The 21,969-nt window shown below is 37.7% G+C and overlaps 1 protein-coding gene across 1 annotated transcript in view; it reads left to right on the top strand.

The window, feature by feature from the left end:
* LOC145777884 (uncharacterized) overlaps positions 1-16,668 on the top strand; it is a 37,796-nt gene extending 21,128 nt beyond the window's left edge. The window contains exons 5-7 of the mRNA XM_082589240.1: positions 5,299-5,448; positions 15,113-15,268; positions 16,100-16,668. Coding sequence (XP_082445366.1) covers positions 5,299-5,448; positions 15,113-15,268; positions 16,100-16,638 — 845 coding nt within the window. The 3' untranslated portion in view covers positions 16,639-16,668. The remainder of the gene's footprint in view (positions 1-5,298; positions 5,449-15,112; positions 15,269-16,099) is intronic.
* Positions 16,669-21,969: the final 5,301 nt, after the last annotated feature.

Genomic DNA, 21,969 nt, shown 5'->3' with positions numbered 1-21,969 from the left:
GAGTTTGTTCGATTTTATAGTACGGGAGGAAACGCGTAAGTCGACTGATTTTAGCATTATGCTAATGGGCGATTCTGATGAGTCGCAGCATTTTAAAAAGTTTGATAAAGGAAAATTGCCTTCATGTCCAGTTAGGCAGACGTCGGTAAAACCCCATGATGATGTGATGTCAGGGAGTTCGCAGTACTCGACTGTTGTTGGCGCACCGCGCGGCGGTGTGGCCAGACGTAGTGGCATACCGGCATGCATTTATTGTTCGTCCCGTGGTCAAGTTGAACATCATTTTTTGTCTAAGTGTAAGGAATTTTTGCGCTTGCAACCTAAAGATCGGAGAGATGTCATTGTGAAAGCTGGCAAATACTTGAATTTTTTGCTCCAGCATATGGTTAGGGACTGTGATCATGTGAACAACTGTCATAAGTGTGGGCCTAACAATGATAGGAAACACTTTTTTCTCTTGCATGATTTTTATGTGACGTCACATGATTCTCTGGATTCGGTCGTCAAAGATGATGCTTGTGCCAGAGTTCCAGTGCGTAATGTTAACGTTGGAAATGTTAAAGCAGCCTTTAATCGCATTATTGTTGCTCGTGTTTTGAATCCAATGACGGGTAAATCGAAATTGGTGTATTGTCAGCATGATCCTGGTTCGCAGTTGACTTTTGTTTCGAGTGATTTGGTGTGCGAACTTGGCCTTAAGCCGTACGATAAAGCTACTGACACCACCTTGTTAAACTCAACATCTAGTCGTTAGAGACAGATGAACTGTTTTGTGATATAACTTCGGTGGTTAACCCAGCTTGGGCTGACGATATTAAAACTTTACCGCATAAGCAGGATTTAAGTGGTTTCCGTCATTTTCATGACCTGAATATGTTTCATTTGAGTGAATGTAGTAAGTTACTGTAGATGTACTGATTGGCAACGACAACGCTTATTTGATGTGGGCTAAAGAAGAGCGTCTTGGTGAGAATCCTATTGAACCACATGCTTTACTCACTCCGCTCGGTTGGTTGGCTTGTGGTGGTAAATCACCCTTGGATGAAAGCGTTGCTAACGTGCGCAGAGTGCAGACGTCTTCAGAGTGGGATGTCATCTCTGGCTTTCAGCGTAAAATTGAGTCTCGTGATATGGAAACAGTAGACCTGAATAAAGTCATTCAGGATTTGACCTTGCAAAATGAAACCTGTGAATTGTCTCGCAATGACATTTTGGCTAGAGAACTTGTTGAACCGAATATTGAGTTGAAAGATGGTCGATTTGAGATACCTGTACCGTTGAAGGAAGATATTGATCTACCTAACAATTTTGTGTTGGCGTCAGATAGAGCTGCTGCTTTAAGAAGGCTTTAAAACAACCTGAACTTCGTCATTTCCTCACTGACACCATGAAAGATCTTAAATCTAATGGTTATATTGAGCATGCTGGTGAACCAGGAAATGTAAAGGGATTTGAGTGGTATTTATCATACTTTGTGACGTCACAATTAAAAAAGCGCATTATTTACGATGGCAAGTCTGAATTCCGAGGAACTTGTGTAAATGATGTAATGCAGGGCTTCCCGATTGGGGGTGCTCACACCCCCAGGGGGTGCGAGTAGCTGTTTCTAGGGGTGTGAGAATCCACCCAGGAAAAACAGCTATACCGTATATAGAGATGGATTTTTTTAAACGAGGGAGGTGGTGCTTATCTCTTAGAGCATTCTATGTTGGCCTATACAGCACAATGCACAACAAGAAAATACCACCCGACAAGTAACAAAAAGGCTGTGGTCCGAACGTCACGTGATTGGTGGAGGGATAATGCGATAATATTGCGATAATAATAATAATATCGATAGTAATAATAATATTGCGATAATGCGATAATAATATCAGCAATTTGCTCATTGTTGGCAATTTCTTATCATACGCATTGGGAAAGAACGCATTTTAAGCGAGAACGAAGTTTTTCACGTTATAGACTGTGGATTGACTTACGAAAAGGAAAGTGTCAGCTACTGGTTGAACAGATAGATTCGTAAAGGCAGGAGAAAGGTCATAGATCTTGATTAACGTCATTGTGTTCTCAGTTTGTGTTATTTCATTATTTATTCGATTTTGCATTTTGTGCTGTGGCGTAGCCAAACGGGGGGGGGGGTGGGGGTTACAACCCCCCTTTTGGCACGCGTGTGACGTCACGATATTGAAAATGATGCTTTCAGTCTCTTTATGCTTGAGAATGATGCTTTGAGTCTAAAAAAAAATTGCCTAATTTTAAACAAAACTGCATTAAAAGAGCGAGTTTTGGCAATACCAAACATTCAAACATCTCAGCCAGAAATTAGCAACATGAAAACATAGAGAATTAGCTTTATTTTCGAAAAATGCCGAAGAAAACATGATCTTATCCTTTTGCTATGCCACCTGATAGCACCATTTTACAGGAATATTCATACCCACATTTTTGTTTAAAATGCTCTCAAAATGCACTAAATTCAAAGTAACTTTTCAAAATTTGCTGGGGGAGTCCCCCAGCCCCCCCGCCGCTGGGTGTCGTCTTACACGAACACGCTGTCGGATTTGCCCGCCGGTCTTCAAAAACCCCACTCTCAAAATTTCTGGCTACGCTGCTGATTTTATGTGATCGTGTTGTTGAAGGCTGCCCCTTTTCCTATTTATTAGCCATATAAAGGACGGTGAGCTGCTTTTCTGCGTGGTCTTCGTACATATTTTGAATTTTTTCTCAGAAACACTCTGCTTCAAAACAGGGGGTGCGAGATTGGCTTCATCAATCCCAAGGGGTGTGGGGTGATAAACGAATCGGGAAGCCCTGAATTGTAATGTTTTCGTGTCCTGACTTGTTAAACCCTCTGGCAGATGTCTTGGCTAGATTTCGGCTTGGTAGATTTGGTTTCAAGGCCAATGTGATTGAATACTTTTTTCACATTTTGAACACTTCAATACGTAAGCCCAATTTTATTGAACTGCTTACGTACACGAGCAGTGCCGTTCGGATCGTGAACGAACGCCCTTTGGTACCTTTGAGTGACGACCCTAGGGATTTTACTGTCATCACCCCTGCCTCACTGTTGACCCCATATTTAGACCCATACTGTGCTGTTGGGCAACCACATGATCGTAACCAACTAAGAAGGGATTATTGGTTCAATTTGTTACTTTCTCAGCAGTTTTGGAGTAAATGGATCGATTTTTACTTGCCAGGTCTTCAGGGCCGGAAAAAAATGGTTAAAAATGGCCGAGAATTTGGAGCCTGGTCAACTTGTAGTGGTGGGTTCTCTCCAAGACATTGGTAAACGTGAGAAGTATCAACTTGGGAGTGTGCATGAGGTGGTCCCACAAATTAGGAACGGGAAGCCTGTGGTTCGTAGAGCTAAAGTTGCCGTTTGCAACTATGATGAGAGTACGGGGGAAGTGAAAGTGGACTACGTGTTGAGGGATATTTCGTGCCTCGCCCCCGTAAAGAGCACTTAAGAGTTAGAGTTTGAGCCTGGTTCTGCCTGCGGTGGTCGATCTTTGTCTGAGCCCAGAACAGTCGGTTATTATCGCAACCATTGTATATAGCGTGTAGGCTACCTATGGTACAAATTTCATGTATGTCGTGTATTATTCTTATTGTTGTTCATTCTTTGCATGCCCTTTGTATTTGCATATTAACCTAAACGTGAGTGATTCAAACAATTTGTGTATCGCGTGTCTTTCATTTAATGGCTCACGATTGTCGTCAATTCTTTTCTAGGTATGCCATGTCAAACTGTCATAACTAGGGTAGGGGTTGCTATGTTACGGACAATCGTTCCCCAAATGAAACGTCACATAACTCACGTCATGGAATATTTTAAAAAATGAGCAGAGATTGCAACATGCATTTTCGACAGCCTGTTGGCTATTTTTTGCTGAAATACAATTCTTGAAAAAATACATTTTCGGAAGAGTATTTTTTTGGTGTTATCGCATACAGACGAAAGGATCCGAGAATTTTATGTTACAACTTTCCTACGAAGATATTATGGTTTACCGCTGTGACCAGTTTTATCCAGTGATGGTTTTATCAAACTGTCTTTCTTGCTAGCAAAAGAGAAAAAGGAATACCTGGTTATCTTTTTGTTAAGTTGTGTTTTAATTCTCCAGAGTAATTTATTTATTTTCATCAAAAATAGCGTCTAACCCAAACCAACGTCAGCTCAATAGAAAGTGAGGGAAGATTTTTTCTGTCACGCGCAAGAACTACCGATCCTTGATTGATATCGGCAATTAAAGTTAGGTTACTTCACAATGTAGATATTAACGATCTGTTTTAGCCTGATGCTGCGAGTTCGTTGTGATAATAGCGAATTGCATTAGCTTTCGGAACTTCTTTGTTCTCTAGTCATGTGCTATGATGAATGGTGTTGCAATCAGTGAGTCGTTGTTTTATGCGGCTTTTGGTTTGGCTTGACGCTGCCGGCTGTTGAGTTTCGGGATAGACTTTTCCCACAGCTAACCAATGAAGCGTTTGTAATAAATAATGTTTGTGTTTGGTTAGGTTTCTTTTAGTCTTATAGAACTAATATGATACAGAATTGTTACGGACAATCTCTGTACAAATCAAACGTCACATAAAACCGTTGTCTACTGAACCTGACGTCTTACGTCATGGACTTGCTAGAAATAAGCAAAGATTGCATCACCTTTGTCACACCTGTTGAAACATTACATTATCGTTAAATCTTGAATTACGAGGTATGGTGTAAGCCAAATTGAACAGGTGCTTGAATAGCTTCATAATTCTTATCATTATTACGTCACAGAAAATGGTTACGTGCGTTTGGAATATTGCAATCTATTCTTTCATTCTTAAAATTGTTGCTTGAAAAGTTGGTCGCATATTAAAACGGTTTTGCTTGTGCTTTACCAACTAGACGAAATTTCCGTCTTTATCTCAGTAATTTGTATTGTAGTGACAAGTTTTAGTGGGTACGGTGTTTCCTCCATTCTTCGACAGCCTTGGGGCTATTTTTACAGAAATACAATTATTGAATAGACGTTTTCACAAGGGTGTTTCTTTCGGTCATTGCATACAGACGAACGGATCCGAGAAATTTATGTTACAATTTTCCCACGAAGAGATTATGGTTTACCGTTGTGACCAAGACTCAAACAGCATTTTTATTTTTTGCAATTATTCATGGTATGATATGCATGGTGTAGAATGCATAGTGTGGAATGCATGATATGGAATGCATGGTGTAGAATGTTATCAATGATCTTACAATCACTTCCTGATCAGATACATTTTCCACGTTGTGTACATTGGTAGATTGCAACACCCAGAAAATGGCTTTGACAACCAGTTGCGTAGATGCCCGCTCTGTTAGCAGTGATGATGACTTATCGTACGATTACACCGCAGACAATTCTACTTTGAAAGGCGTCACTTCTGAAAGTCCTTACGATCCAGCCTGCAAAGGTAAGGTAGGCTACATTGAAAGCTGTAACCAATCAATCAGGTTTGTTTGTGTTTGAGCGACAAACCCGATATTACTTCAATTAAGCACAAATTTAGAACTGAACTGTATCAAGGATATTCATAACCGCATTATGAATATCTTTAAAATCATCTACTACTTGAGTTTACAAGCCCCAGTTCTGTTGTGTTCATAGCATTTGTGAACACAGACTGGTAAAACGGATTTGATGTTGATCACATGGCTAGTACGCTAACCTGTCAGCTTGCGTTTAGGCTCAACAATTGCAGCTGCATGTAACATAGGAAAGGCTGCCAGTGTCATAGGCTACCATCAGCGTATTTGTAATCTGTAGGACGTAGGTCGCTGCATTTGCAATATGCAAACTGCCATATCTTTGTCCTTTATGGTTTTTCATGCACGATTGGGTTCTGGTTGTATTGTTTCCTTCTCTAATTATTTTTGAGACGTGCTGCCTACGTAGGCTCCCGACTGTATGACAAAAATTTAACTAATGACTGCAGTTGGACAACACCTGCTGAATCTTCTTCAATTGCCTTGCCTGAACCAGGCATCGATGGCCTCAGATAAATATTTAGATCAAATATTTCTATTATATGTTGCATAGGTGATTGTTTCTGTCTTGTCGTTAAATTGTTTTAGATGAGTTTGTCTTTGTTTGCTAAGTGCACGCTTTCCAAAAATTTTACCAGTTAAAGAGAGATGCTCCAGTGTTTGCTTTCTTATTACATGGGCGAGAAATTTATATTGTCTGGTTTTCATATTTTTTAACAGAGTTCTGGTGTGGTTCACTTGGTGTAGAATTTCTTTATTTGTCTTCTTTGCAAGCCATGAAACACGTTGCATTATACAGAAGCACCACATTTCAAAAGCCCTAATTTTTTCAGCCATTTTTGTTGAGATGTTCCAGATTTCAGAGTTGTAATGAAAAACAGCATAAATGTAGCAGTTTAATACTCTAAACCTTGTCTAAAGGAGATATTTTTATTGCAAAGAATTGGTTTCATTTGTTGGAAGCTTGCTTTTGCTTGGGCTGTTCTTATGTTGAGCTCTGCTTCGTCGCTTGCATCCCAATTCAGCATAGTACCGAGGTATTTGAATTTTCGGACCTGTTTAAGAATTGTTCCATTAACTGATAAATTGCAAATAGAAGTTTCGGCTTCTTTTTTTATTGTTATGACCATTGTTTCTGTTTTCTTTTTATTTAGTCCCATGCCAAATATCTTGTTTTTTGTACACACAATATATTCTAAGACGTTTTGCAGTTTTACGTCCGAGTCGGCTATCAAAACGATGTCGTTAGCATATCGTAGCCTATGTGGTTAATGTTGTTTCCTCCAATCCTAATACCTCTTTCATCTTCAATATGTCTAAAAATTATTTCACTGCAAAATGAGAAAAGGTCTGATATAGCACATAACCTTGTCTTACTACCTTCTGAATGGGCGTGTAGTCAATGCAGTCATCATTAATCCTGATAGCAGCTGATTGTTCGTAATACAAATTTTGACTAATTCTTAGATCTTTGTCATTAATTCCAATTCGGTCTAGCATGCATTACATTTCATTGTGTTGAACTTTATCAATAGCTTTTTTATAATCGATGAAGCACAATTACAGATCTTTTTACATTTCAATTGATCTCTGAGCGAAGTTTTCCAGAATGAAGACCGTATTCCTTGTTCCTTTATCAGGCATATACCCATATTGGCATTCGTTTTTTTTTCTGGGTGTAATTTGTTTCTAACTCTGTTCATGATGACTCTCAGCAGTAGTTTAATAATATGGGACATCAGACTAATTGTGCGATGTTCTTCGCATTCTCTTGTGTCAGGTTTCTTTGGGATTGTAATGAAAATAGATTTTGTCATATCAGTTGGAATTTCACCGGTGTCATATATTTTGATGAACAGTGCGTGGAGTACGTTGATGCCAATGTCACCTAGTGCAGTGGTTCCCAACCTGGGGTTCGCGGACCTCTTGGGGGTCTGTGAGAAAGCAATTTGGGGGTCCGTGATTACCTTGATGAATTTTGGAAAAAAAATGTTCTGTATGCACGGATAGAGCACCAGCTATGCTTGGGAACAAATCCGGATTTGCTGCTTTAGTAAAAAACGAAGCTCCTCGCGTGGTTGTTACCCATCGCTTCTTGCACAGGTACGCCTTAGCACCAAAAACTTTTCCAGCAAGTCTCTAAGAAATTCTGACGAATTGCATGAAAGTTGTTAATTTCATCAAAAGCAGAGCTGTAAACCATCGTATTTTTAAAGCGCTCTGTCAAGAAGTAGGGTCAGATTACGAAGTACTTTTGTATCATTCTAAGGTACGTTGGTTATCTAGAGGAGAAGTTTTAAAACGACTGCAGCAGCTAAAAAATGAGGTATCAACTTTTTTGAAAGCAAAAGGAAGTCCCCTCTCAAAATTGTTTGAGAGTAAAAGTTTTTTATACGGCATGGCCTACTTAGCCGATATTTTCGTTCATATTAACAATGTTAATTGTGGCATTCAAGGACCAGGACTTTGAACAATTCAATTGTCGCTTCTACCTTTTTCTTGACCTTTGCTATGTTGATGTGTATTGTTTTGATATGATGGTCAGAAATAAAAAAAAACAAAACAACTGAACTGAACTGAATAATTGATGCAGCTGAAAAACTGAAAGCGTTTTTAGCCAAGTTGCCGGTTTGGCAACGCAGATTGGAGGCAGGTAATTACGCTAACTTTCCAATGTTAGAAGATCTTATCTTGATGAATGAAACTCAAAGAGAATGTAGTATTTTGATTTCTATGAGAGAAAAAATTTTCGCACACTTGGAAACCTTGCAAATCTCATTTCAACGTTATTTTAATTTAGAACACCTGCCGCACGAAGTTGAAACATGGATTCGAAATCCTTTTCTTTTTGACTTGAGCAACATTAGCTATGACGATCTCAGTAAAGATGACCTAATTGATTTGAGATCAAAAGAGTTATTACGCATTGAAGTTCATTCAAAAACTGTGGAAGAATTTTGGTGCTCACAACTGCAAACCTACCCATTCTTGGCAAAGCAAGCGATTCTTGTTTTGTTACCATTCATAACCACTTACCTTTGCGAGACAGGATTCTCAGCTCTTGCTACAATAAAAACTAAACATCAAAATCGCCTGGATGTTGAAGATGACATGCGAGTTGCATTGTCAAAAACTCAAGCACAGTTCAGTCGTTTAGTTCAGGAAAGGCAACAACAGTCCTCTCATTAAATTTGCTTACGTTGAAAAAAGTTTCGGCATGGCACTTTGGGTCACTTTAACTCTTTCGCGCCCAGCGATTTTGCAGGGTTTGACCGCAAAACCCAGGCATTTTTGCTATTTTTTTTCTAACTTTAACGAGTTGACACGCGTGACACCGATTGCGTATTTTGACATGGAATATCTCATTGTAAAGATAATTTCAAGTTCTGACTATAAATGTAAGAACCTACTTTCCTAATGCAACACATTTGAAGATGCAGTATTTTCAAAATGTGTACTTTTTTAACTTTTTTTTTTGTTAAAAATTTTGTGAAAATGAAGGATCTTACAAAAAAAATACTCCCACCTTTTCTGTAGAACCTAAAAAGATTTTTTTTCTTCAGTGGACTTCCTAATGATATGAAGTATCAAGGAAAAATCAAACATGCCTTGTTCCTTTAGTACATACTTTTCTTTTAACTGTTGGCTAAAAGTAACCACACTTTGTCAAATTTGAGCAAATTTTTTTTTTTGAAAAACACGAGAATATCAATAAAATAAGCATTTTAAAAGGGACCTGTAAATTTGTAGATATTCTGCTACAAAGACAAAGTTTTATATCACGCTTCAAACAGCATCATTTTAAAATGATGCTGGGCGTTTAGCATTAAACCTCAAATCATTTTAAAATGATGCTGGGCGCGAAAGAGTTAATATTCAAATACTGCTGACATTTCTTGAACAATTCATTCATTTTCTTATTTGAGCAACTGTTTAACCTGATATTTGCCGTAGGAGTCATAGCGGCAATGACACAGTACAGTAGTTGAGTAGCATAATTATTGCAATAGTTAATAGTATGTTAATTGAGTTTCAGGCAAAATTTAAATAGGGAGTCCGCAGAATTAATAATTTGTCTAAAGGGGTCTGTGACAACAAAAAGGTTGGGAACCACTGATCTAGTGCGTTTATCATTTCTGCTCTTATTTCGTCTGGGCCTAATGCTTTGTTTGTTTTTTGTTGATTAAAGCAAATGTGGTTTCACTTTTTGAAGTGGTTGGGCCTGAAAGTGACTCAAAGAATTGAAATGGTTTTGTTGTTCTTTCTGGGTCCCATAACTCTTCAATGTATTCTTTCCATCTGTTAAGGATCTCGTCTTCTTCCAAAAGTATTTCACATAATTTAGATTTTAAACACCCAGATTTGTGTACCGATTGGAATTTTCTTGTTATTGCTTTAATCTTTTGGTGTGCTTCACTTGGTGTGAAATTGTAGGTGTTCTCAATAGTGGTACATTCGTTATTGAAAAAGTTTTCTTTTGATTTATTGCAAGCCTTCTTTATTTTGTTGTTTAAGCGTTTATATTCAAAGTCCTTCTTGTTCTTATATTTTCTTCTCTCTTTCATCATATCTAGAATTTCGGGTTTCATCCAATTCTTATGCTGCGAGGCTTCAACGAAGGGCAAAATTTCAGCTGCTTTTATCAGAGAATGTTAATCACATTGAAGTCTTCCTCTGTTGATGTTGAGTTTTTTTTATTTTATTTTTGAGCTGATCATTTCATTTTCGAATTTTTGTTGATATTCATTTTTTAGGTTTACGTCTTTGCAGAAGTTCCAATCAATTTTTTTGTTTCTTTTCCAGATTCTTAACTTTTTGTAGTCTGAGTCTAAACTTGGCAACCAGTAGGTTGTGATCGCTGTCGCAGTCGGCTGTAGGAACTGTGAAAGCATCTGTGATAGTATTTCAAAATTTTTGAAATGTCAGAATATAGCCTAGTCAATTTGACTTCTGGTATGATTATCAGGACTCTTCCAAGTCCAAAGTTTTTCAGGATTTTCATAAACCAGGTGTTGGCAATGTACAAGTATTTTTCGGGATACCATTCAATCAATGTCTCTTTCATTCATGAATCCTTAACCGTTTTCCAGTTGTTTTTCCATGAGCAATATTTCCGACCTTTGCATTGAAGTCACCCATTATAATTGGTATTTCGTTGTGTTTACAGTTTTGTAGAGCTCTTTCAATGTCGCCGTAAAATGTGGTAATTTCTTCATCACAAGCAGTACTTGTTTGCGCTTATACTTGCATTAGACTAATGTTATGTTGTAAGTTCTTTAGTTTTACGAGAAGAACACGCTCTGAAATCGCCCAGAACCCAGAAAAATTAGCACAAACTTTGGGGTGTAGCATTATTCCAACTCCACTGGAGTGTTTTTGATTTCCTGAGTAAATTACATTGTAGGCCTAACTATTCTTCTTTATTTGCCCACTAGCCTATCGTCCTAACGCATTTCAGCCAAATGAAGAATGCTAATCTTCAATCTCTCCATTTCTTCAATGATATTATCAAGTTTTCCTTTTTGGTAAAGTTTTCTAACGTTCCATGTTCCGATTTTTAATGTTTAGTTTTTCCATTTTTTTCTGAGTTTTTTTGTCATTTGCTGCTGTGTTGTTTGTGGGGCAGTAGCATTGTGACGATTTGGTCCAGCCTGCCCACAAACTGGAGTCCTACCGAGCGAGGAATTTCCTAAAGATATTATTTCCTTCACGCTGCTTGTTATACTTTATTTTTGTAATATTCATGAGGTATGTTGAGCCATGATTTGACTAGCACGGACCATTCGTAGTGCCAGAGCTTCGTTGGTCTACTAGACCTTTGCCCCAGCGTTTCTCGATCCTTACTACGAGGAAGTGGAGTTGGTCTTCAAAGATCAGATAACAAAGAATATGCTGTAAATTTTAAACTTGAAAAGTTTTAAATTCTTGCCAAAGGTTGCTCTTCGTTCCACCTCGCAGCACTGGAAGCAATCGTTATAAAAACTCTCGATTTAACCCTTTGAAGGTTGGGGGGGGGCTGTCAATTTAACTTTTTTGTATCAACAGTTGTATCTCTAAAACCACTGAGGCTGCGACTACGAGATTTCTTGACTTTTCCTAACTTTTATTCACCTCTATTGAGCTGAAATTTTGAGCGAATAAAGGTTATAAATTGAGAGATATAAGGCATTTCTCAGCACATCCTCTGAAATATTTCATATTCTATTGTTCAAAATTTTCCCACCAGCTGGATGAAAGTAATTAATTTGGCCCATGTCTCGTTAATCAAATGATTTAAATTGAGATTATGTAAAAAAAATTTAATCACAACATTGCAATGCATGTTTTTCATTACTCTATCAAAAACTACCAAATAATTCAAACGTCATAAGTCACATCAACATTTCAACGTATATAAGCAGTTCTAAAATTCACATAGTTTTAATTTTCGGATATGCTCTGCGTGAATAGTTTTACAAAGTGAATCCCAAATTTTGAAACCGTGCCTTAAAAAATAACAGAGATATCACTCCTAAAGCATAAGAAGAATCGACAGCCCCCCCCCAAACTGAGCAAGACTCCAGGAGCCCAACCGCCTAAGGGTTAACCTCAATCCTTATGCCGCCAAAAGGAATTAGTTTATGCCTTATAATAGCCCTTCTTCGTTAATTTGAATTCTTTCGGTTAGTCCAATTTACATTTCATTTTTTTCTGCTATAAATGTTTCACTACATATAGGTTTATTTTATTCTGACTTAAGCCAGCTCAGTGGCCGAGTGGTTTCGCCTTTGGCTCTGGTAGGCTACTGGTAGATTTAAGATCGATTCCAGGTCGGTTCAATCCGAAGCCAGGGATACTAAAGGAAAAACCTGACTTGGCGATTGTACACGATCTTTGTGTTTAACATGCTACCATAAAACGATTTTCAATAAAGTTTTTCCCTATTGCGGTCTGATCAGCATTCCGCGCGTGCTTTTGTCAGAGCTTTCAAAACGGGAATGGGCGTGAGCAGCAAAGCGTGCAACTGTACAGTCTACGTCACTATAGACTAGCAATCAGCTGATCGAGCAATAATTGTTACTGCGGGTGATTTAACTGTAGCCTAGGCTATGTATGTATGTACATCAAAACATCAGATTTCAACATCAAAACATCAGACAGTTTGCTCAAAACGTTAGTGTAACGTGGCTTTTGTTATTGCTGTCTTTTGTGACGTATTCTCGAGCAGTATTTCCACTTTTTGGCCATTTGGAAAAAAATTAAAAATAAATGAAACATTGAACTTTGGGCCTTGCCAGTGCCATTGAAAACTTTTTTTTTTCGATAATTTTTTTTTTGAAATGTCTTCTTGAATGTTCAGTTCACGCATTTTAATGCTAATTCCCGTTTGAAAATTTCATTTAGTATGCCTTCAAAAAACGGTACGTACCGATTATGTTCTTTCTTGCATAACGCAGTGAGAAAAAGTCAGGTAATACTGTAATAACATCGTAAACCTGGAGTAAAATCAAAAATGACTCCTGTGGCTAAAAGATCTTAGCTGCTGTAGAGGACAAAAAATAAAGCCATAACATTATTATAATTCTGATAGTAGCACCTGAAGTGAGTCAGACGAAAACCTGCATCTTCGAGCTATGAGCATTGAGCAACCTTTTACTCGCAATTTTCAAGTTTTATACCACAAATCAACTCTTCATTTTATTTTCAGCAATAATGTCAGTTCGTCTGGAACATTCAGTTTGATTCAACTGTTCAACTGTTATGTTTAATGTTGAAAGTTTTAAGTTATCTAACGTGGAAAGTAAACACTCACACATCTTTAGGTTAACCTTTAAAGGGATAGTAAAGGAAAAACCTGACTTGGCAATTGTACACGTTCTTTGTATTTAACATGCTATCATAAAACGATTTTCAATAAAATTTTGCCTTATTGCGGTCAGATCAGCATTTCGCGCATGCTTTTGTCAGAGTTTTCAAAACGGGAATGGGCGTGAGCAGCGAAGCGTGCAACTGTACAGTCTACGTCACTATAGACTAGCAATCAGCTGATCGAGCAATAGTTGTTACTGCGGGCGATTTAATTGTAGGCTATGTATGTACATCAAAGCATCAGATTTCAACATCAAAACATCAGACAATTTGCTCAAAATATCAGATCTGATGTTAAAACATCAGATGTGGTAACGTGGTTTTTGTTATTGCTGTCGATAGTGACGTATTCTCGAGCAGTGTTTCCACTTTTTGGTCATTTCGAAAAAAATTAAAAATACATGAAACATTGGACTTTGGGCTTTGCCAATGCCATTGAAAACAATTTTTTTTCGATAATTTTTTTCGAAATGCATTCTTGAATGTTAAGTTTACTGTTTACGCATTTTAATGCTTAATTTCCGTTTGAAAATTTCATTTAGTGTGCCTTTAAAATCATGTGTGCTTCACTTTTTCTTTGTCTTAAACCACACTGCAGTATGTAACTTCTTAACTTTTATTTTGTATGTTTATTATTATTTAAATCAAAAATAGTTATTACTATCTGAAGCCTTTACAAATTGTTTCACCTAACGGATCATCAGAAGGTCTGAAAAAACCTGCAAACAGTAAAGATCGATAATTCTGAAAAGATATTAAATATTACCACTGTAATTTAATCTGCCAAAAAAAACCTCTAAACCTGAATTCCAGACAAGATATTAAATATTATAACCGTAATCCAATCTGCAGAAAAAAACCCTCAGAATTACTAAGGACAACCTCCATCCGTTACGACAAAGTTTCAATCAATTTGTCCCAATGGAAACCAAGCAACATGATGGCAACATCTATGACATCACAAAGAAGCAAAATGCATCTGTGATGATCAGCGCAACCTGTAGTAACCTGAACAAAATGAATAAAAATTGTTTTCAAACCTGCAAAAATTAAATAAGATTTATAACCTGTAAAAATCAAATGAAATTTAATTTTTTCAAAATTATAACCTGTGAAAATCCCAAGGAATTGTGATGATGTAACCTGTAGTGACCTGAACAAATGAAATAAAATCTGTTACGCTCTGCTTTGCCTTTTTGCTTGGCATTGAGCACTTTTTGTACTATTAATAGTTTTCATTGTTTTATTATTATTTATGTGTATGTATGTTAGGAATTTATTGCTGGAAAATACTTCTTCTTTTTCAGGCTTTATTCCCATTTCAAGTTGGGCCGCCGGTGCAGATTGCAGTTCTCTACAATTACATCACCCTGTCAGTACCATCGTCCTTCACTCCTTCTGTTTCCATAGCTACAAAACAGTCTCCCGTCTTCTCTTCGGCCTTCTTCACTTTCCTTAATTAACTTCCAGTTGTCACATTCGTTTTCCTACATAATCTTCATCTCTCCTTGCAACGTATTCCAACCAACTGTGACGCGTCTCTCTCAGCTGATTTTTAATCTCCCCGACTTGCAGCCGTTTCTAATATTTTCGCTGTTGGAAAATACTGTCTCTGGTAAAAAAAAGTATTGTAATAAACAACAACACATGTGATAACCGAGTTAAATTGAGTGAAAACTAATAGTACCCGTGAGCATAAGCCAGAACTTTTCATTTCTTCAGTAACGTGTTTTTTTAAAACAGGTGATGGATATAATCTCAAAACAGTCGTTCTTCTGGCCTTGGGAATAGGAACACTTGTGTTTTTAGTTATCTCTTTGATGATCCTGATCAAACGAAAACGACTGGCGAGCTTCAAAAACTTAAAACTTTTTGGTAGAAATGCTAAAAGTTATAAAGGTAAGCTGTTTGAGAAGGTAATCTGTGATAACTTTAAGGAAATATATTTTAGTTTTGTGCTGGGTGAACGAAATCTTTCCTGTTCAAGGTACAAATCAGACAGCAACTTAATCTAGTAAAGATTTTAAATAGGCCTGGTATCGTCGTGTAAAACCAATCTGATGCTGACCTGGCATAAAATTATACTCTTGAATGCTCGATTTTGTTAATAGGAGAGCTCTTTAAGGCTCATTTCTGCCCTATCGGGTGTAGACATCAGGGCCAGGTCTACGGTATGCCATATTTTTATTTCTGATCATAGATTGAACATTAAAGCGAAAACAATACAAACAAAACAATTCTTGTCAACTTCATTGAAATGTCTGACGCATCGTGGCTTTTGTTCCATTGAGCCATTTATGAACAATAAAGTTTCAGGAAAGCAGATGCACTTCAAACAGCAGCCACGTCGTCTGGAACAATTTGTTACTGATCAAAAACAAGGGCGGTCACAGAAAATATTAGTAATTGTAATTTTTTCAATTCTGTGTAAGCTTGTTGTGTTTTTATTTACTCCATGTAACTAATGAACCAACAGCAAAAAATATGTAAAAGCAGTGGGAGAAACAAAAGCTATTGCGGTTTGCACACAGAATTGTTAAAAAACGCAAAGTGGCATTAAACTTTTGTTACAGACTGTACTAAGTAATAGTTACAATCGTGACGTCATCATGCTATTGTCTCCAATTGCTTTCTGGAGAACTGAGAAAATACGATAATAACAATTTCCTGATTTTCTACTAAAAATACTTGATTTCAAAAAATAATCCACTGAAGCATTTACCCTTGCAGATGTCTTATTGACAAAAAGAATTCTTGTTCTCGTTCCAACATCCAGAATTCCAGAGAGATCTCGCTACTTTGAGGCGGCGTCGCACGTGGCTGCTGCTTTGCAGGATTGGAGTAGCAGTACTGTTGTGTTCAATCTTTGGGAAACGACGAAAATTCATGACCCGTTTGCTTGGGTCGGTGAGCAACTGGATAAAGCAAATCAGGTTGTGTTCTTTTGTGTGCCTGAAGGTAAACTTAGGAAATGTAAGGAAACTGTTGATCCTTTCGAAGTGGGAGTGGAGTATTACAAATCCAATTGGTTGAAGCGAAGCTTGCAAGTGGCCCAGCCGAAAATAGACTTCTGTGTTGCGTACTGCGGCAACAAGCCAAATGGATTTGAAGCTGAGAGCCTTAAAAAGTACAGTCTGATGAATCAGTTCAACAGCTTCTTTCGGCATGTCACCGGTGAGTCAGTTAAAGCAGTACCATGCTCCGCCTTGGAAAGGTTGCACAAAACCATTTGTGAGGTCACAAACACATCCATATTGCAGAAGCTTTGAAAAACTTAGAAATAAAGAATTACGCTTTTTGATGTGAAATGTATTGAATTAATTAAGCTGGTCAACAATAAATTTTAATTAGAGATGGCTTAATGTGTCTCGAAACGTATTTGTGGCGCTGATTTCAAAAATGTGTTTACTTTTTTTCTAGCACATCACGTTTTTGAAATAGTAACGTTTTTTATTTTTAAAGCTTGATCTATCAAACTTTGGTTAGGGTTAGGCTAATCCTCTTCTTGGACTCTTCTAAATAAAGCCGCAAAGTTGTTCTTCTCCACAATAGTAATATAAAACCACCTGTTCCTGTAGTACACACTGTGCATAAAGGATTCTTACAAAAATATTGAAATCCACCTCAGTATGATTCAGTGCAGTGAATACTAATGGAACATTTGTGGAGGTTTTATTTTAATGTCATCGGCATTTTAATGGGAATGCAAGGAATGTTTACCAAACTCTGCTGCTTTCTCTGTCTCTGGGATAGTCGTGCTACTGCAGAGCACTATGTCAGAAGAGACTGGCCAGCAAGAGACTAATAAATTCCAGGAAACACAAATATCAATAAACGTGCCCCTTCAGTTGAGCCAAACAATGCATTATTGCCACCACTTCATTTAAAATTGGGTTTAATGAAGAATTTTGTTAAACAACCGTGGAAGACCAATTCTAATTGATTCGCGTTTCTTTGCAACAAGTTTGCCAAAGAAAGCGAAGCAAAATGAAAGAAGGCATCTTTGTTGGCCCACAAATTCGAAAAGTTTTGAGAGTTCCAGATATTGAGAAAACGCTAACTGCACTCAAACTGCGTGCTTAGAAAGTATTTGAGTGGCTGTGTGCAGATGTTTTTGGGAAATAGTATGTCACCCTTGTTTAAGGAGGGAGTTGAAAACTTGCTGGAAGCTTACAGAGAGATGGGCTGTCGCATTTCTTTTAAGATACATTTCTTTAGGTTTGGTAAGCTCTTTAGGTTTGGTAAGCTCCTCGGTTTGGTAAGTTTTGGTCTTTAGGTTTGGTTTGGTAAGCTCCTCGCGTGGTTGTTACCCATCGCTTCTTGCACAGGTAGGCCTACGCCTTAGCACCAAACACCTTACCAGCGAGTCTCAAAGAAATTCTCACGAATTGCGTGAAAGTCGTTAATTTCATCAAAAGCAGAGCTGTAAACCATCGTACTTTTAAAGCGCTCTGTCAAGAAGTAGGGTCAGATTACGAAGTACTTTTGTATCATTCTAAGGTACGTTGGTTATCTAGAGGAGAAGTTTTAAAACGACTGCAGCAGCTAAAAAATGAGGTATCAACTTTTTTGAAAGCAAAAGGAAGTCCCCTCTCAAAATTGTTTGAGAGTAAAAGTTTTCTATACGGCATGGCCTACTTAGCCGATATTTTCGGTCATATTAACAATGTTAATTGTGGCATTCAAGGACCAGGTGTGACAATAATTGATGCAGCTGAAAAACTGAAAGCGTTTTTAGCCAAATTGCCGGTTTGGAAACGCAGATTGGAAGCAGGTAATTACGCTAACTTTCCAATGTTAGAAGATCTTATCTTGATGAATGAAACTCAAAGAGAATGTAGTATTTTGATTTCTATGAGAGAAAAAATTTTCGCACACTTGGAAACCTTGCAAATCTCATTTCAACGTTATTTTAATTTAGAACACCAGCCGCACGAAGTCGAAACATGGATTCGAAATCCTTTTCTTTTTGACTTGAACAACATTAGCTATGACGATCTCAGTAAAGATGACCTAATTGATTTGAGATCAAAAGAGTTATTACGCATTGAATTTCATTCAAAAACTGTGGAAGAATTTTGGTGCTCACAACTGCAAACCTACCCATTCTTGGCAAAGCAAGCGATTCTTGTTTTGTTACCATTCATAACCACTTACCTTTGCGAGGCAGGATTCTCAGCTCTTGCTACAATAAAAACTAAACATCAAAATCGCCTGAACGTTGAAGATGACATGCGAGTTGCATTGTCAAAAACTCAAGCACAGTTCAGTCGTTTAGTTCAGGAAAGGCAACAACAGTCCTCTCATTAAATTTGCTTACGTTGAAGAAAGTTTCGGCATGGCACTTTGGGTCACTTTAATATTCAAATACTGCTGACATTTCTTGAACAATTCATTCATTTTCTTATTTGAGCAACTGTTTAACCTGATATTTGCCGTAAGAGTCATAGCGGCAATGCAATATGACACAGTACAGTAGTTGAGTAGCATAATTGTTACAATAGTATGTTAATTGAGTTTACGTAGGAGTCCGCAGAGTTAATAATTTGTCTAAAGGGGTCCGTGACAACAAAAAGGTTGGGAACCACTGTGCTAGAGGAAAAACGAGCGAGGATTCGAAACCGGCACAAAAAATTCATCTACAAATGTTTACTTGTATCTCTGAATAAAAAGTTTAGTAATTTTTTTTGACCAGTAGCCTATTATATAGGTCTACCATATTTTCATCGCCTAAAAAGAGGACACGTTTCGCCTGCAAGTAAATTTTACGCTTGAAGAATCTTTTACATGTTTTTAGATCATTCATTACAATATTGCCCTACGCAGCAAAAGTTATCAAAAAAAACAAAAAAAAACGAGAAAACAGATTGACTGAACGTTTAACTTATTTGTTGTCATTTCTAGTGCTTCCTTAAGACAACAAATGATTTTATATTTTTAAGAGTAGGCAAAAAGTCAAAAAAGACCTAATTTTTAGACAGTTAGTCTAAATATAGTCAGACAGCAGACAGCAAAAATAGTCATTTCAAAAATAGTCATTTCAAATAGTCATTTCAAAAATAGTCATTTCAGTCAGACAGCAATGATCGCAAAAATCTGCAAAATGTGACAAATCAGGCACGACCTCCAGGTCAAGCCTTAACTTCTTTAACGAAATTGTTAAATTATTTGCAAGAAATATGACTAAAACAGTAGGCTGCACATTAGCGTTAAAATGCTAAAAACGGCGTGAACTAAAAAGCTGTTCCTTTCCTTGCAAAGCTGTAGGCCTATCCATGCCACAATTTCTTTTGCCGTAGGTTAGGTCTTAGCCTAAAGCGTACACATTGCACTTTTAGACATTCGTTTCGATTTGTTCAAGTACCAAACTGAGTTAGTAATCAACTACGTTACGTCTACCAGCGTTGTACGGTATCAATATAAAACGTATGTAGGTAAAAGAATAATTCTTTGTTTAAGTGTGAGCATGGCCTTTGAAATGTCATTTAATATCTTACAGTGAACCAGGCAATGAACATTCAACAACGGTTCCATAAAATGCGTCAATTTCTTGTAGAATGTATAAATATCAGCATGTTGCATTGGTATACAAAATATTTAGAAAACAAATAGCCTACAAGCCGTCGTTGAAACGTCACCAAGCAATGTAATCCCGTTGTAAATATAAGCATGAAAACCCAAATTGTCAAAAAAGAGGACATTTGAGCATTTTTTAGTGCCCTCGGAAGACAATTCATTTTTCTTGAAAAAAGAGGACAAATCCTCTTAAAAGAGGACATATGGTAGCCCTACTATTATACCAACGTTGCAAAGGAGTGGATAAATGAACGCACCCTGCATGGCGACTTCGCCAACAAAAACCTCCTGAGGCTGTGTCACAATCAATGTGCAAGGCCTCGCGACGGGCTGCTTTGTATCTTGAGCGAGCGTGCTGTTTTAATGGTGGAACTCTTGTGCGATACGTTGTTATCGGTTACTGTCCTGTAGTGACCTGTGTTACATCATATCAGGGTATTACGTTATACGTAAGGCTTTGTGACATCATAAATATGTTTTGGCTGGCTGCAGTTATTTTTCGCGGGCTTTCTGTACTTCTTGCGGCATTCACAGCTGCAGCAGTCGTTTTTGTGCTACTGTTTTTAGGAGTGTTTTTTCTTGGTTTGGATATAAGTATATTACAGGAACTGACTGAATTCTGTTCATTTTTCATATTGCTGTGGCTAAGCTGTATATAGCTGGCTAAGCTGTATAAGCTGTATTGCTGTGGCTAAGCTAAGCTGTATATTGCTGTGGCTAAGTGATAAGCTGTATAATGTATACCATTGATATCGTAACTTAGGATTGTGTAATGTTGGGTACCGGAACCGCCTGTCTGTTGAAGCTGTGGTAAAATTATTCGGTAAGTTTGTGCTAATTTCCTAGTTGATATTGTGTGCAAGCTAATTCGCTATGTATGTCAGACTGTCAGAGATTCGTTCGTAGGCTGTAACTGTATGAGTGCTCGGCCTATAGTCTTATATGATACGTGCTGCTTATTAGGCCTATTTTTAGACCTTGGCTTAGAGTCGGGTAGGCATAGCTCTGTAGCCTACAACAGTACTATACTGTATTAGTTTTGTGTAATTTTTTACGTTTTTCTTACGCTGTGATTTTCGTTTCAGAAAACCATAGCCTGCGAGTTCTATACTCAATAAAAGGTGTGCGTTTTTGAATACCAACATTTCCCGTGTTTTGATCCGCGTTGTCAGCTTGCGTTTCGTGATCTAACATAAAGTTTTCGAATAATCTTTTTTGGATTGCTGGAGTTGATCTGGATTATTTTCCCGCTCCTGAATACCCTTGGATTATTCTCCGAAATACTCGGACTTGGATTAATTTTTCTGAAATATTCAGAATTGGATTACTGAATCTTCAAGTACTCCAACATTGCAACAAACGATCGTAAGTTACGTTATTCTTGATAAGATAGCAAGTTTTTATCCTCATAACTGACGTCAACGTGTCCTATGTTAATGAAGATAACTCGACTGAAGTAGTTGATGGGAAAAAAACAAATACTCTACTTACGCCTGAACATGTTTCTGTAACTTTACAAACCAACCATGGGGTATCCCTGGATCCCACCTCCAAACGGATATGTATATTTACAGAAAAGGGCGTCAATTATAAAACAGAGGAAACAAAACGCCGATTTTGGCGTAGTTGTGCCGGCGTGAAATCAGCTAAACAAGTTCTAACAAGACTAACTGTCACGACCAAAGAGCCTGACAATATACGACAGGCCTCTACCAATCTGTATGAAGCTTTCGATGCAATGTCAAATTGTTTTGGCGATCTCGAACAATTAGTTGGTCGAGAATCCTTAGGGGAATGTGAACAAGTTCTCAACCGTACTGAGGCAGAGCTAGAAAAGGTCGCTGAATTGGTACATACGGCGATTCAGTGCCTTTCGTTTGAATCAGCAAGTAGCGAATCGCCTGCTTCCCGCCACTCAAATTCTAAATCCGCTTTCGGTCCGAAGTCTACTGCGACCAATGCATCAAATTTTTCTGTGCAACAAGAGCGCATTCTGAATATGCAAAAGTCAGCCTCTCTAAAGG

Source organism: Aplidium turbinatum, chromosome 10 (assembly GCF_918807975.1).
Source record: "Aplidium turbinatum chromosome 10, kaAplTurb1.1, whole genome shotgun sequence".
Taxonomy (NCBI): Eukaryota; Metazoa; Chordata; class Ascidiacea; order Aplousobranchia; family Polyclinidae; genus Aplidium; species Aplidium turbinatum.
This window is presented reverse-complemented; position numbering and strand designations above follow the sequence as displayed.